Here is a 15392-nt window from a genome sequence, read left to right on the forward strand (position 1 = left end):
TTGTTTGTGGAATATAAAGAACAATGTAAATTAACAAACCAAGAAAAACAGACTCAGATCAGAGAACAGACTGATGGTTGCCAGAGGGGAGGGGGTCTTGGGGCCCGTGTGAGAAACGTAAAGAGATTGAAAAGTACAGATTGGTAGTTATGAAATAGTCATGGGGGTGTAAAGTACATCATAAAAAATATAGTCGATCATATAATATGTATGTGTGATGCCAGGTGGGTACTGGAAATATTGGGGGGACACTTTGTAAAGTATATGATTGTCTAACTGACGCAGGAGACAGCGTAGGAAGAACTCTGAGACTGTACTGCTGTTACTGGCCAGTGTCTAGCATCCTGGTTGCTAGGAAACGCCCTTTATCACTTAGGTAGAAAGAACAGCAAAGCAAGGCAGCTAAGAGGAGGGAAGATATGTCTCATCTACTAACTCAGCAGTCCTGAGCCTGGTCTGTAATATTACCAGGTGACCCAACATCACAAGAAAAACTATGTAAGCATGGGAGAAAGGAAGTCTTTGAAATGCTATGTAGCGTTTCCACTATCTGGGAAAGAAGGCCTTGAAATTGTGCTTTCATCCCAAGGCCTGAAATGCAGGAGAAGGTCCACAGGGCCCAAAGAAGTCATTTACCCATAAATAACTTTGGGTAACTGCCCTAACAATTAATGGCCTCTTGTCACGTTTCTGTTTTATAACGAAGAACAAGGGTCTGGAGGGAGATAAGGATTCAGGCTAACAAACCTCCACATATACCTAAGTTTGGGTAGTTGTGTCCCCCTGGGAAAGCTGGCACCACATTTACTCGACAATCAATATGTAACTTTTTTACTCCCATCCTGCCAACTACATAAGTCATCAGAACAAAGGACTCACTCTTTTGGCTCTCTTGGCTTCATGCCACCTGGCCTCTGGCCACCTGGGGATTTGCCACCCTGGCCTTCACCTGCTCTTACTTTTGCTGCCCTGCTTTGCCCTGAACCTATCTACGCCTTTCACACACCCACCTTAGTTGGGCCCATTCTCTTCCATGGGACTGGATCACTAATAAACTCTGATTGCAAGCTAATAGATTTGCTGATCTGTCATTCTTTATAGGCATCAATAAGAACCAGGTCTCTCCCATCAACATAACCACTTTTGAAAGTAATACAAAATAATATTGAATGTATACTGTAGTTGGAAAATAAATAAATTAATTAAAAATTTTAAAAAGACAGCAGGAAATAGGAGCAAGACAAGAGGGAGAGAACAGGCCACACCACAAAGGATTTTTTTGGGTTAGGAAGGGAAGTGTTTGTAGCATGGGTAAATTTGAGCACAAACCGCATTAACCTTCTCTGAGAGATTGATGAGTTTCTCCCTACATGTTCCCATGTGAGAGATGAATTATACCAGGTGTTTACCTGTAAAGAAATCCAAACATACACACGCATAATCCTTGCCTTTGAGCCCATTCTATTATGGGCTACTACGTTGTTTTTTTCCCAATGAAGACAAAACTGGAGAACCCGATTTAAATTAAAGAGATGGGGATTTAGGCCACTCCCAAGGGGACAACTTCTTATCCTGTTAAGAGACACTGGGGGATCGCGGTTCGATTCTCAGTCGGGGCACATGCCTGGGTTGCAGGCCAGTTCCCTGCAGGCCAACTCCCAGCAGGGGATGCACGAAAGGCAACCATACATTGATGTTTCTCTCCCTCTCTCCTTCCCTTCCTCTCTAAAGATAAATAAATAAAATCTTTAAAAAAAAAGAGACACTGGGGGACAATACTGGATGGGTTATAAAAGACCGAGTCCCCTTGAGAGCGCTAAGAATAGGATCAAAGTAGGCCTAGCACGATCTACCGCTACTTGATTATGCGGAGTCGAGTTTTCTTTTCCAGAAGGTAGTAAACTAGATTCGATGGCCTTTTAATCCCTGGCAGCACCTTAGTATGTGTGTCGGGTGCTAGGAGGAGCCAGTGAGGAGCCGGACAGGAGGGCGAAGGTACCCGGCAAAGAGAACCGTGAGTGTCGTGGTCCCTTTAAGAGAGGGTGGGGCGGTGGCGGTGGCTGGAGGCGCGCGCACTCCACCGGCTTCTCCGGTGCCCCGCCCCCTTCCCGTGAGCCCTAGGGGCGTGGTCCTACCGCGGGCGGTGCCGGGTGAAGAGCGGGGTAGGGGGTGGGGGGGGAATCATGGCTCCGCGCGGCTGGCTGCGGTCGACCCTCCGCCGCGGTACTGGCGCCGGCGGAGGCAACGGCGGACCCCGGGCCCACAGGCTCAGGCGGCAGCTCTGGTTGCTCCTTGCACTGGGCGTCTTTGGCTGGGCCGGGGCTTCGGACGGCGCTGGAGGTGCCACGAGAGCCATGGACGAGGAGATAGTGTCCGAGAAGCAAGCCGAGGAGAGTCACCGGCAGGACAGCGCCAATCTGCTCATCTTCATCGTGCTGCTCACCCTCACCATTCTTACGATCTGGCTCTTCAAGCACCGCCGGGTCCGCTTCCTTCATGAAACCGGCCTGGCTATGATTTATGGCAAGTGCTTCACCCCCACGTCCGACTCTGGCGCTCCCCCTTCCTCTGCACGCGGGCTGCTTGGTCTCCTCTCCTGGCCCTGCCAGGCCTACCTGGAGTTCTGATCCTTTCATTTTGCGCCTCTTCCTCGCCTCCCTTTTTTCTACTACGCTCCTTGTTTCTCTGCCTCATCCCATTTTCACCTCGTACCCCATTTTGCTTTCCTCTTACCGCCCTTTCTTCTGCCTGTCCACACCTTTTTCCCCTCCGACCCCACCCCCTTTTCCTTCTGCACCCCACCGCCTCTGCCTTCCAACCTTGGGACCCTGGACTGAGGACGGAAAGGGAGTGGGCGCGGTGTCTCGGATTGGGCTGAAGACGGGGGAAGGGAAGACAGCATAGCGATCTATTTCTCAGGGGTGTCAGTTTGTTTAGGGTCCACTGAAGCTGCAGTAGTATCTCTCCTGCTCGGAACCTGGCATTCTTTTGGAGCCACAGTCCACCTTTACCTGCCACCCAATTTTTGCTATGCCCTGTCCTTTCGTGGTGTAGAATTAAGACCTTACTCCCCTGTAGCCCAAGTAAAAACCCGAACGTGAAAGAAGCTAAAGAAGGCTCAGGCATTGTTAATGACGTTCTGATGTATTGTGCTATGTTTGTAAAATCTGATATGCATATTCATATGGTTGACCCTTCCAATTCAAGCGTACCGAGGAGAGGAAAAGGAAGAGTTAAAGTATCTTCCAGCAGTGCGTTGTACTATACAATGATAAGGACGCTTCAGCCAAGCACACTAATTAGGAACACCACACATAGGCACTATGACTTGCTGGTGGCATACGGTTAGTGACAGATCATTTAGTAAATGGCTTCAGTTCTTGTGTCTTGGTGTGGTTTTTTAAGGTTATTTATTATTTATAATTTTGGGTCATAAGGAGAGCTGGGCGAATAAAACCACAAGCTCAGGGGCATTTTGGCCTGTGCTGGGGTGTCATAGGAGGAAGCAATACATACTGCTGACTGTCTTAATCCAAAATGCCTATGAGTGTGGATATGGCTGAAGAGGTTCTGGAGGACAAACAGTTCTTTCTGTGAAGTTCATGGGTGAAGATTATCTTTATTTGGAACAGGCATAAATTGATGAGCTTGCTGAGCTTTGTTTCTCAGACTTGCAGATAGGTAGAAGAAGCATTGGCGCAAAAAGACATTTCCCCACACGCACCCCCGCCCCCCCCACCCTTTCCCAGAAAATACAGACTTCTGGAATGTGCATCTCAAGGGTAGCAAGGAGATAGTTGTGTTCATCAGGACAGCGTGTGAACTCAGGCTTATTTTTCATTTGTTAGGCAATACAATTCTGAGCTGGTGTGCAAAATATCTCTTCTTCCTAGGATTCTTAATGTTTAGACATCTTAGATGGTTTTCATATTTCATATTTTTTTGCATTTTATTTGTAGCACCCCTTAAGCTAAATTGGCTGGGTAGCTATGTGCATCTCTATGTAATTTCTCTGGAAAACAGTGTGTAATTTACTTACTATTCTCAGCAAACATTTCCTAATCAGCCTACTATGTTTTATGTTTAAAATACAAATAAATATAAGATCTCTGCCTCCAAGGAACTTACTCTTCTTGGGTAGACAGGTCATATAAAGAAAATAATTGCATTTTAAATTCTGTTAAATGCCAAGTGAGTATTATGGTGTTAATATAAGGAACCTATCACAGAAACCTCTTTGCTGTAGAGAGAGATAGTGTGACATGGGGGTTAAGGGTACAAGGCTTTAGACCAGAGGTCTGTACATTTCTTTTCTGCAAAGGGCCAGATAGTAAGTATTGTCAACTTTGTGGGTCACATAGATCTCTGCACCTCTGTTGCACATTGTTCTTTGCTTTGTCTTTTTACAAACCTTTAAGAATGTAAAAATTGTTCTTAGCTCTTGAGCTATATAAAAGCAGACTGTCAACGTAGTTTGCCAACCCCTGGTTTAGAATCAGGCCTAGGTTCCTGCCTCACTATTCCAATAGCTCTGTATGATCTTAGGCAAGTCCCTTGATCTCCTAAATAATCGTCTATAAACTGGGAACAATGATAGTAGGATTATTGTGATGAAGAAATGTTTTTAGTTTAGTACCTGACTCCTAAGTAAGTGCTCAATAAATGATAGCTGTGATACTATGATTATTGCTATTGTAACTGCATTTTCTCAGGTTAGGCTTGAAACAGTTCATTTAATTGCTCTGTCTTGTGAGTTAAGAGGAAAACATTTTTAAAATATTTTTTTATTCTTAGAGAGAGGGGAAGGAAGGGAGAAAGAAAGGGAGAGAAACATCAATGTGTGGTTGCCTTTCACGTGCCCCCTATTGGGGACCTGGCCTGCAACTGGTCAGGTATGTGCTCCAACTGGGAATCCAACTGACGACCCTTTGGCTCACAGGCTTGTGCTCAATCCACTGAGCACACCAGCCAGGGCACAAACAAAAAAATCAAGTAGAGACTTACAGTTGCCCTGAACATATTTACTCTTTGGCAGTTGATATCATTAACCTCACCCACTTCTTCTGCTGAAGTTGAAAAGTAGGATTACGAATTGCGTTTCCTGATGTTTCTAAGTTAGTAAAAAATAATAAGCACCTTAGTGCTAGTATTTTGTGAAGGAAAAACAAGGGTATCTCTCATGGAATATAAAGTGGAAGAGTGGTTGATTTGTCACAACTTGGCATTCGTTAGCCTGGCCCACTGTCTTAGTATGAGTAGTGGGGGCTGTGGATGAACAGCCTCCTAACTCCCAGGTCCAGTGTGAGAATAAATGGGATTGAGTCAAAGTAGTTTCAATTCCATGGAAATTGACATTTTCTAATCCCAATCACTGCCTGCCATTTTTTCTTACGACTCTTATACTATCCTGGCTATTCTGGTAATATATGATTTTTAAGACCTATATTTTTCAGCTTGACTTTCAGGTAAAAAGGCTTCTTACTCTGGGCATGTCCAGACCCCTCCGATTCAGCCACTGATGATTTTAGTTCTGTGATGTTCATTTAGCTACATAAATCCCAGGGGATGCTTTTTAATATAAGTATCTCCTTTATCTTTTTGAAAAGCAAGGGTAAAAAAATTTATTAAATTGTCAATGTGGTCAGTTCCTACCATGTCAAAGCACCTAAGTATTTTGTTGATGGGGCTGGTTTGCTTAAGAAGCTTGAAAATGAGATGAAGGAAATGAAAATCATCACGGTAGTCAGCTGGGTCGGAAAAGGGATCACTCACTGCAGTGTGCTTACAGATGGTATGAAAAGCAAGACAGGGAAGAGTTTGTTTTGTCTTAAACTTACAGCATCCACAGTCCTATGCTTGATTAGTGTAATTAATAACTTTATCAAGTGCTTTTGATGTATGAGCTCTTGGAAATACAGATGCGAGTCATTATTACTATATTTTTCATTGTTCCTGGCATTTACTAGATTGTAAGTCAGAAAGCACTTATAGTAACAATTGATAACGTTTATTAAACCTTACCATGTGTTAGACACTGCTAGGTGCTCTCCAAGTATCTTCATTTAAACCTCATAACAACCTTGTGAGATAGGTACTATCTTCCCCATTTTACAGATGAGGAAATTGGGGCACAGAAAGGATAAATGACCTGCCTGAAGTCATATAATTTGTAAGTATTGAGCCAGGATTCAAACCCCGTCAGTCTGGCTCAAAAGCATCATTCTTAGTCCCCAGCCACATTGCCTCCTATCAAAACGGTAAAACATAACGGTGTAGACAAAACAGATTAGTATTGTGAACAACTATGTTTGAGGAAACTGAGCTTCACCGAGAGGTTATTTACCTTATGGTCGCAGACTAGAACTTGATGGAACCAGAATTGATAACATCTTTCTGATTCCAAACTTGTGCTCTCACTCCTACACCATACTATAGTAAATTTCATGAGATAAAAATATGTAGGGAAATAACACTTCAAGTTGTAGGGTTTTTACAATTTTTATTTATTGATTTTAGAGAGAGAGGAAGGGAGGGAGGGGATGAGAGAGAGAGAGACATAGACATCGATTTGTTGTTCCCTTTATTTATGCATTCATTAGTTGACTCTTGTATGTGCCTTGACTGGGGATCAAACCCACAACCTTGGTGTATTGGGAGGATACTCTAACTAACAGAGCTACCCAGCCAGAGCTAAACTTATAGGGGATTTAGAGGTAGATTGTGAGGGAGGGCTGTGAGAGAATGGAGACCTAAACCACTGGAGAAGTTAGTGCTGACGTGAGAGTGGGCAGATGGTTAGAAAATTATAGTGTCTTTAGAAAGAGAAAACCCAGATTTCAACTTTGTCTTTGTCACTTAGTGCCAAATAATTTTGGGCAAGTCATTTGTCCCCATTTTATAGATGAGCAAATAATGACTGAGGGATTTATAATAGCATCTATTTCATAAGGTTATAAGTATCAAATGATATTTGTAGCGACAGTGTGTGCTTCGTCAGCACATGTACTGATATTTGCAGTGACAGTTCAGATGATATTGGCTCAAAGTCCCAGGTGAAAGGGTTTTCTTAGAAAAGAGGTTGATCTTTCCCAAGAGGGAGCTCAAGAGAAATGAGCTCAAATTGAGATGGAAAGGCTTGGACTTGGGGCAGCTTATATTGAATGGCCTCCAGCCACTCAGGAACATAGGCAGGGAGACTGAGGACTTGAGGAAGGTGAAGTTTGGAGGACCTGGAGGAGACAAATAGATGAATAAACACATGTAAAACTAACCAGAGGTCAGCAAAAGCCTTGACTGTTCTGCCTGTCTAGAATTTCAGTGAACTTCTAAGACAGAATCAACAGCATTCTCATGAATTAGATAAATATTATATATACACAAATATGTAGATAAATATACTTCTTAATATGTAGGAATTTTATCAATTTTGGCCACACTTAATACCCCAGCGATGTACCTTCCCTGTTTTTGACTAGCAGAGGCTTGTAGTTTGATAAGCCGGAAGAATGGACTGAAATCCATTAGAAAACCAGTTTCCACTAACTGTGCCTCATACAGTAGTGGGCCCTTTGGGTCATACTGGATTCTTTATCCCTGGGAGCGTTTCTAGCATAAGAGGGTCAGGAATGTATGAAAGGGTGGGACCTCTCTGTTTTGTGAAAGGTATCTTGTGGGGATTCTATTCTTTGTTGACTGTGAGTGCTCATTTTACATTTCATGATATTAATAATTGTTGTGCCTCTGCCTGTGTAGGAGGCTAGAAGTTTCCGCCTTGTCCCCTTAACAAAGCACTCTTTTTGTGTAGGTTCTCTTTACTGAGAATTGCTTTAACTCCATGATGAGGACTTGACCTTTCACAGAACCCAAATTAACTTGATCTGTCAACTTTGTTCCAAAAAAAATGTCCAACTTTTCAGATGTCTGATGCAGTCATAAAAGGATCTTGAGTTTTTCCCAAGCTAAGTAATTATTCTCCTTGCTGATGTTTTACCTGCCAAGGTTTATGTCTCAAATTTTTCCAAGGGCTGAGCTTTCCTAGGGGCATTCAGTGATGTTTCAGTGTTGGGTACTTTTCCTCACAGAGTCAGGCTTGAGGACATGGGAAGAATTTCTGCAGCTGTTATTAGTGTTTATAGTGTCGTAGCTGTGACTTCTGCACGTATATAAAGGGGCAACTTTAATGAGTCTCTTCATTAGGAGCTCTTGTGGGGTATAGAAAAAAAGAGCTATTACTATATCATGTAGGCAGAATTGCCTTTTGTCTGCCAAGTTATGTTTATCAAACACAGCAGATACCCACTTATCACTTTTTAATTTTGTTTTTGTAGGTGAGATGTTTTCAAGGTGCATCTTTCACTTATTTTAAGGCTGAAACTTTGTTAGATTTTTTTAAGTTGATGTCATTGTACTGCTCATCATTTAACCATTGCTGCTCACCTACAAAAATGTGTGGCTCTAAGTTTACTGGAGGATCCCTCATCCCCATCTCTTCTCCCTTCCCGACCAACTACTGCCCTTAGAACTCCTATTTCTCTTTCATCACTTCCCAACCTGGAGTGGCTTCTGCCCGCTCTGCTCCACTGGAACTGTGCTTACCGGGGTTGCCTCTGACCTCCTTGTTGCCAACCCCTGTGGACCCTTTTTAATGCCTATCTTCCTTGACTTTGCTGTAGCATTTGCAGTTTTCTCACTTCCTTTTCTCTTTCTTACCTCCTTCTACTCTGCTGGGTTTTCCGTTTTGGATTCTTTCATCAGCTCCTCCTCTACCAGCCTTTCACTGTTGGCTATTAAATCTTCTGATAAAACTCCAGGCCTCTATCCATTGTCCTCTTCCCATTTTATTTGCTCCCCAGGTGATTTCATCTGCACCTGACTCAATCATCTTATGACTGCCAAGTGTGTATCTCCAGTTGAGACACCCCTCCCCCTTCCTTGAGCTCCAGATCCCATATACTCAACTGTGTATGTATCACAGGTATATCAAACTCAATGTGTGCAATACCGAACTGCACGTTTCCCTTGTAAATCTGTTTCCTGTCTCACTGAATGGCCCTGCTGTCCACCTGGTTCCTCAGGCCAGCTTGCACGTACCTAGTTGGCAGGTCAGTTCAGGTTGTTCTTAGTCTTTCATCTCCCTTATGTCCAGTCTACTCAGTTACCAAATCTTCCTGAAAGATAATACTTTCTAAAAAAATCTCCCTATTTCTATGTATGCTCTTACAGTAGGTCCTAACCTCTTAGTGCCTGAGTGATGGCAGTGGCCTTCTCTCCAGCCTCTCTGACCCTCTGTGGTTTAGACCATTCCTTCTAAAATAGATTTCTGGTGTCAAGCCCCTGTTTATAAACCCTCTATGACTTATGCTTTCAGGATAAACTCAAACTCCCTTCTTCAACATTTAAGGTCTTTTATGATTCACCTCCTGCTGATCTTTCGCACCTCAACTCTTGTCCCTTTATACCCCAGCAGTAGTGAACTGCATGTGATTCCCCGAATGTTCTGTGTCCTCTCACTCTCCCTTGACTGCACATATACTACTATTCTGCCTACCTGCAACACTTTCCCATTTACTTTATTAGCTGCTTAGGTGACACCTCTGGAAAGACATACCTGATGTCCCACTCCCCCAGGCTTGTTTAGGTATCTCTTTTCTGTTTTTATAACATCTGTATATATATATATATAAATTTTTTATTCAGTCTGTTTTTGCTAACTGGACTGAGAGCTACTTGGAGGAGGGACCTTGTTTTCATAGGCCCCCAGTAAACCCTGGGGGCCTACTTAGCATAGTACTCAATATACATATATATATTAAAAGAATGGCTGGCTGGTTAGAGTGAAATGAGACAGGAAGGTAAAATGTAACTAATAGGGGCATACTGTGCATCATGGAGTTAAAGTTCTAGAAGTTTAATTTGTGGTTGAAATATATACTATCGGGTTGGCCAGAAAGTTACATCTGATTTTTCCCATAACGGCTCTAGTAGTGCTTGGTTGTTTTTCACTTCATTTAAAACAGTTTTGTTAGATTGTACTGTAACAGCTTTCATATCGGTGTGCATTTAAAAAACTCATCAAAATTGGTGAATTTTTTAAATTTTTTATTTATTTATCTTTAGAGGGGAAGGGAAGAAGAGAGGGAGAGAAATATCAATGTATGGATGCCTCTTGTGCATCCCTTTCTGGGAACTGGCCTGCAACCCAGGCATGTGCCCTGACTGGGAATCTAACTGCAATCCTCTGGTTCATGGGCCCACACTCAATCCACTGAGCTATACCAGCCAAGGCAAAATTGGTGAAAAATTTTTTAAATTTATCTTTAGAAGGGAAGGGAAGGAGAAAGGGAGAGAAATATCAATGTATGGTTGCTTCTCATGTGTCCTCTGCTGGGAACTGACCCCTGCTAGGAACTGGCTTGCAACCCAGGCATGTGCCCTGACTGGGAATCAAACCATGATCTTTTGGTTCACAAGCCCGCACTCAATCCACTGAGCTACACCAGTCAGGGCTAAAACTGGTGAATTTTTGTGCAGCCATTTTAATGTGGATGATGGAAGAAGATATGTAACATTTTCACCATATTATACTTTAGTTCAAGAAAGGTAAAATGCAATGAAAAGATGCTCAATATCTCTAGCTATCAGAGAGATGCAAATTAAAACCACAATGAGATACCACTTTACACCGGTCAGAATGACCATCATAAACAAAGCAACAAACAACAAGTGTTGGAGAGGTTGTGGGGAAAGGGGACCCTAGTTCATTGTTGGTGGGATTGCAAACTGGTACAACCACTATGGAAAACAGTATGGAATTTTCTCAGAAAATTAAGAATGGACCTGCCTTTTCACCCAGCAATTCCACTGCTAGGATTATATCCTAAGAACCCTAAAACACCAATCCAGAAGAACCTATGCACCTCAATGTTCATAGCACAATTTACAATAGCCAAGAGTTGGAAGCAACCCAGGTGCCCATCAGTAAATGAATGGATCCAAAAACTATGATACATATACACAATGGAATTCTATGCAGCAGAAAGAAAGGAGCTCCTATCCTTTGCAACAACATGGATGGAACTGGAAAGCATTATGCAGAGTGAAATAAGCCAGGTGGTGAAAGACAAATACCATATGATCTCACCTTCAACAGGAACCTAAACAACAAAACAACCAAGCAAGCAAAATGTAACCAAAGACACTGAAATAGAGAACAGGCAGACAGTGACCAGAGGGAAGAGGGGAGGGAATTTCACGGGGAAAGGGAAAGGATTCACAGGAACTAGTATAAAGGACACATGGACAACAACTAAGAGGGGTGGAAATGGGAGGGAGGTGGGGAGCACTGGTGGGGTATGCTAGGATGGGAGTAAAATACAGAAAACTGTACTTGAACAACAACTAAATTAGAAAGAAAGAAAGAGAAAGAGAGAAAGAAAGAGAAAGAAAGAAAGGTAAAAATACAATTGAAATGGGAAAGAAAGATTTGTGCAGTATATGTAGAAGGTGCTGTGACTGATGGAATGTGTCAAAAGTAATGTATGAAGTTTCTTGGTGCTATTGACATTTTTGCCAAATAATTCTTTGCTGGGGGCTGTCTTATGCACAGGAAGATGTTTAGCAGCCCCAGCCCCCCGGCCTCTACCCGCTAGAAGCCAAGTAGGAGATAACCAACATACTCAGAATATCCAAATCAATAAAGTTATTTGTGAAAATGAAAAATTTGTCTTTTATTTTACCAAAAAAAAATCCATACAGACTTTTTGGCCAACCCAATATATAATGAAATATTATTTGACCATAAAAGGGAATAAAGTTCTGATTCATGCTACAGTGTGGATGAATCTTGAAAACATGCTAAGTGAAAGAAGTCAGACAAAAGGTCACCCATTGTAGAATTTTATTTATTTGAAATGTTCAGAATGGGCAAATCTCTATATAGAGAAAATAGACTAGTGCTTGCCAGGGAAATAGAGAGTGACTTCTAATAGGTATGGGGTTCTTTTTGGAGCAATGAAAATGTTTTTGAATTAGATAGTAGTGATCAATATACAACTTTGTGAACATACTGAAAGCCACCAAATTGTATAGTTTAAAAGGGTAAACTTTATGGTTTGTGAGTATATCTCAATAAATCTGTTATTAAACAGTTTGATCAATATAGGTTTGTAGTATGTAAAACATTGTGCACATTTGAATAACAGTATGATAATCCAGGTAAAATTCCAGCAGGATGTTGCTATCATAGTGCCAGAGTTGAGATTTTATCCTAGATTTTGATCTGAAGCAAATCATTTAAAATTAAAATCCAAGCTTTTAATAGGAGAACTCAAACAGTGTACAAATACTGATTTTCTAATTTGTTAAGCATGTATTACTTAGCCAGCTATGTGCTTTAGGAGTAACTTGATATAGGTGTGTGTTTAACAGTCTTGTGAATTGATGATGGAGGTGGTAAACACATTTCTAACACGATTACATTGTCAGGTTGGGATACCTTGGAGCATATTCTGTGTCAGATGATTTGAAGGTATTTCCTCGTTTTGTTACCTTCCTTGTCACTTGTTCATATCTTAATCTAGAAATGCAATGATATGTGCTTTTACCCTAGGGAATATTTTTGCCTCCTGTATCACTATATTATATGAATATTGGACTCTTAGATTTTTGAATTTAGTAATACTTCAAGATGTAACTGCATTCAATATAAAAATTGGTTTTGAACCACAGGGGACTATCATAAGAGATTTTCTGTTATCAATTCAAAGATGTGTGTAGGATACAGAAGCAGTAGTCTCTGTCTGAAAGAAGAGCTAATGTTGTTCTTTTATTATTCCAGGTGTTTTTGTGGGCCTTGTGCTTCGATATGGAATTCATGTTCCAAGCGATGTGAATAATGTAACCCTGAGTTGTGAAGTGCAGTCAAGCCCCACTACCTTATTGGTAAATGTTAGTGGAAAATTTTATGAGTATACACTGAAAGGAGAAATTAGTTCACATGAACTCAATAACGTTCAAGATAATGAAATGCTTAGAAAGGTAAGTTCCTGGTTAAAGGGAATTTTGACTTTTTAAAAATTGTCCAACTAGAGCCAAGTAATTTGAGAGAAAAATAAACAATGAATTTTTAATGATATTTAAAATAGTATTTTAAAATGGAGTATAAAACCTCAAGGAATGTAATGTAATGCAGAGTAATGAACACGTCTGTACATCTCATTTTCTGATTGAGGTTATGTACTATAACCCTTGTTTTACTGTGATGTTTGCGATTGTAATAAATGATGACCAATATTGAGTTAAGTAGAATTTGTAAGCGTTTCTTTCAATTTGCAGATGATCCTTAGAGTTTACAGTATTTCAGCACATTGAGTTAACAGTACCTAAAATATTCTGTTCATATCTCTTTGAATTTTTTCTTGCCTTGATGGTATTCTTTCTATACTGAGGACAGTTTAATCTTTCTTTGGTTCGCAATCTGGCACAACTTCAGGGGCCTCAGTCTGAGTATCAGATTTTGTACCATGCTGTACATAAAGCTTTATGTAGGAGGCTGGGTTGCAGTCTTACTGGCTCCCAGACATTCTTGAAACTGCTTTCTCCTGTTACCCTCATAGTTTCTATTCCCGAAGCTTCTCAAGGTCTCTTTGTTTCTGCCCACCATTGGCCCTTTGCCTGCACTTCTGTCTTCCACATTGGCAGGACTTGGCTTTTGTAACTACTTGATTGTGTTCCTGGCCATCTTGAATGCTTTGTAAAATTTTATATGAAATTTAAGTTCACTTTGCAGCAAGAATTTTTTTCCACCTGTGGAAAATTCAAGTTCCTTAAAAGTTCTAGTAAACAAACTTGTAGCATGGGTATATGTGTAGATGCTTTTTGTTTACGTTGAATCCTACTACAGCCTTATGAACAGAAGGGGGCATCTGTATTATTCCAGGGAATAAGTTTTAAAAGAAAAGGACTGTCAGGACTAGAGATGTGTTGTGCAGAAACTTTTTACCATTAATTTTATGTTATAAACCTTCAGCGATGTTACTAGGTAAGAAGTCTGTTTCCACTTGCCAACCATAATGCTGTACCCCCACATTTTGTTACCAGTTTTGAATCTCTCTTATTTAAAGCAAGGATAGGTTCATGTTTTCTCCTATTTTTAAGGTCTTTAATATTAGTATTTTAACACACTTCACAGATCTGGCTTAAATGGTTGTTACAAATCTATGTCTTTGTCATTTGGTTGAGAAGTAAAACAACATATATCCTATATGAAAAATGTTTCGGTTACTACAGTAAGATTCTTGCCTTTCACCTGTTTAACATTTATTTTTTCCTTTTGATAGCGTGATAATATAGTATGAAGTCTTCTAAGAGAATTTGTCTGAAAGAACTCTTTATTTTAACAGGTTACTTTTGATCCAGAAGTATTTTTCAACATATTACTTCCTCCTATCATATTTTATGCAGGATATAGTCTGAAAAGAGTAAGTGCTTTTGTATTTTATATACTTTGAACAACCTTAAACTCCATGGGCTTTGTCATCTTTGACACTTCAGAAACAGGCAGTTCTTTCCAGGTTTCCCTTCCTTCTCCTCTCCTTATCCTTTTTGGATGCTGAAGTTAATGCCTGTATAAAAATTCTTTCTCTTGTTTCCTTTAATGAATGATACCTTTAATATTAGCACAGCACAGAAGAATAAAAAATATTTTCTTTTCCAATTAATTGGTAAGTATTCTAACACAATATAACCTTTTCTTTTGTCAGAGACATTTCTTCCGAAACCTTGGGTCTATTCTAGCATATGCTTTTCTTGGAACAGCAATTTCTTGTTTTGTAATTGGGTAAGTACTTGAAGCTTAAAACATTTTTCAGCTTTCAAATGATAAGTTAAAAATAACACCTATTTGATTTATGCAATATTGAATTTCTGAATGTGTCCAAGGACTTCTTCAGTAAAGTGTGCTCATGTAGATAAGTCATCATAGTTTTTCTCGAGGCCAAGTTGTTACCAATTTAAATGGCATGAATTAAATTTCGGATTGGTCACAAAGTACTACAGTGGACCCAATTTCTTATTCTTACTATATTCTAACTTCTTTAATAAGTTGATGTTTTTTCTAAAGTAGAAATATGTTTATTGAACAGGTCAATAATGTATGGCTGTGTAACACTGATGAAAGTAACCGGACAACTTGCAGGAGATTTTTACTTTACAGATTGCTTGCTGTTTGGTGCCATTGTATCAGCAACGGATCCAGGTATGTTTTACATGGGAGAGGAGCTTAGTACTTAAGGAACAGTGTTGCTGGCAAAGCCTGTGCGGATAATTCTTCCTTTGAAGTGCAGAATTCATGATTAGGTACTTCCCATAGTACTATACTTTCCAATTCTGGAGGA

The 15392-nt window shown here is 40.6% G+C and overlaps 1 protein-coding gene across 1 annotated transcript in view; it reads left to right on the forward strand.

Moving 5' to 3' along the window:
* The first annotated feature begins 2155 nt into the window (after positions 1 to 2155).
* SLC9A6 (solute carrier family 9 member A6) overlaps positions 2156 to 15392 on the forward strand; it is a 59575-nt gene continuing 46338 nt past the window's right edge. Inside the window, exons 1-5 of the mRNA XM_037038956.1 lie at positions 2156 to 2523; positions 12836 to 13035; positions 14400 to 14477; positions 14760 to 14836; positions 15141 to 15253. Of these exons, the coding sequence (XP_036894851.1) occupies positions 2184 to 2523; positions 12836 to 13035; positions 14400 to 14477; positions 14760 to 14836; positions 15141 to 15253 (808 nt within the window). The 5' untranslated portion in view covers positions 2156 to 2183. The remainder of the gene's footprint in view (positions 2524 to 12835; positions 13036 to 14399; positions 14478 to 14759; positions 14837 to 15140; positions 15254 to 15392) is intronic.

This window comes from Sturnira hondurensis, unplaced genomic scaffold, assembly GCF_014824575.4.
Source record: "Sturnira hondurensis isolate 20B ecotype Veracruz unplaced genomic scaffold, ASM1482457v3 Scaffold0024912, whole genome shotgun sequence".
NCBI lineage: Eukaryota > Metazoa > Chordata > Mammalia > Chiroptera > Phyllostomidae > Sturnira > Sturnira hondurensis.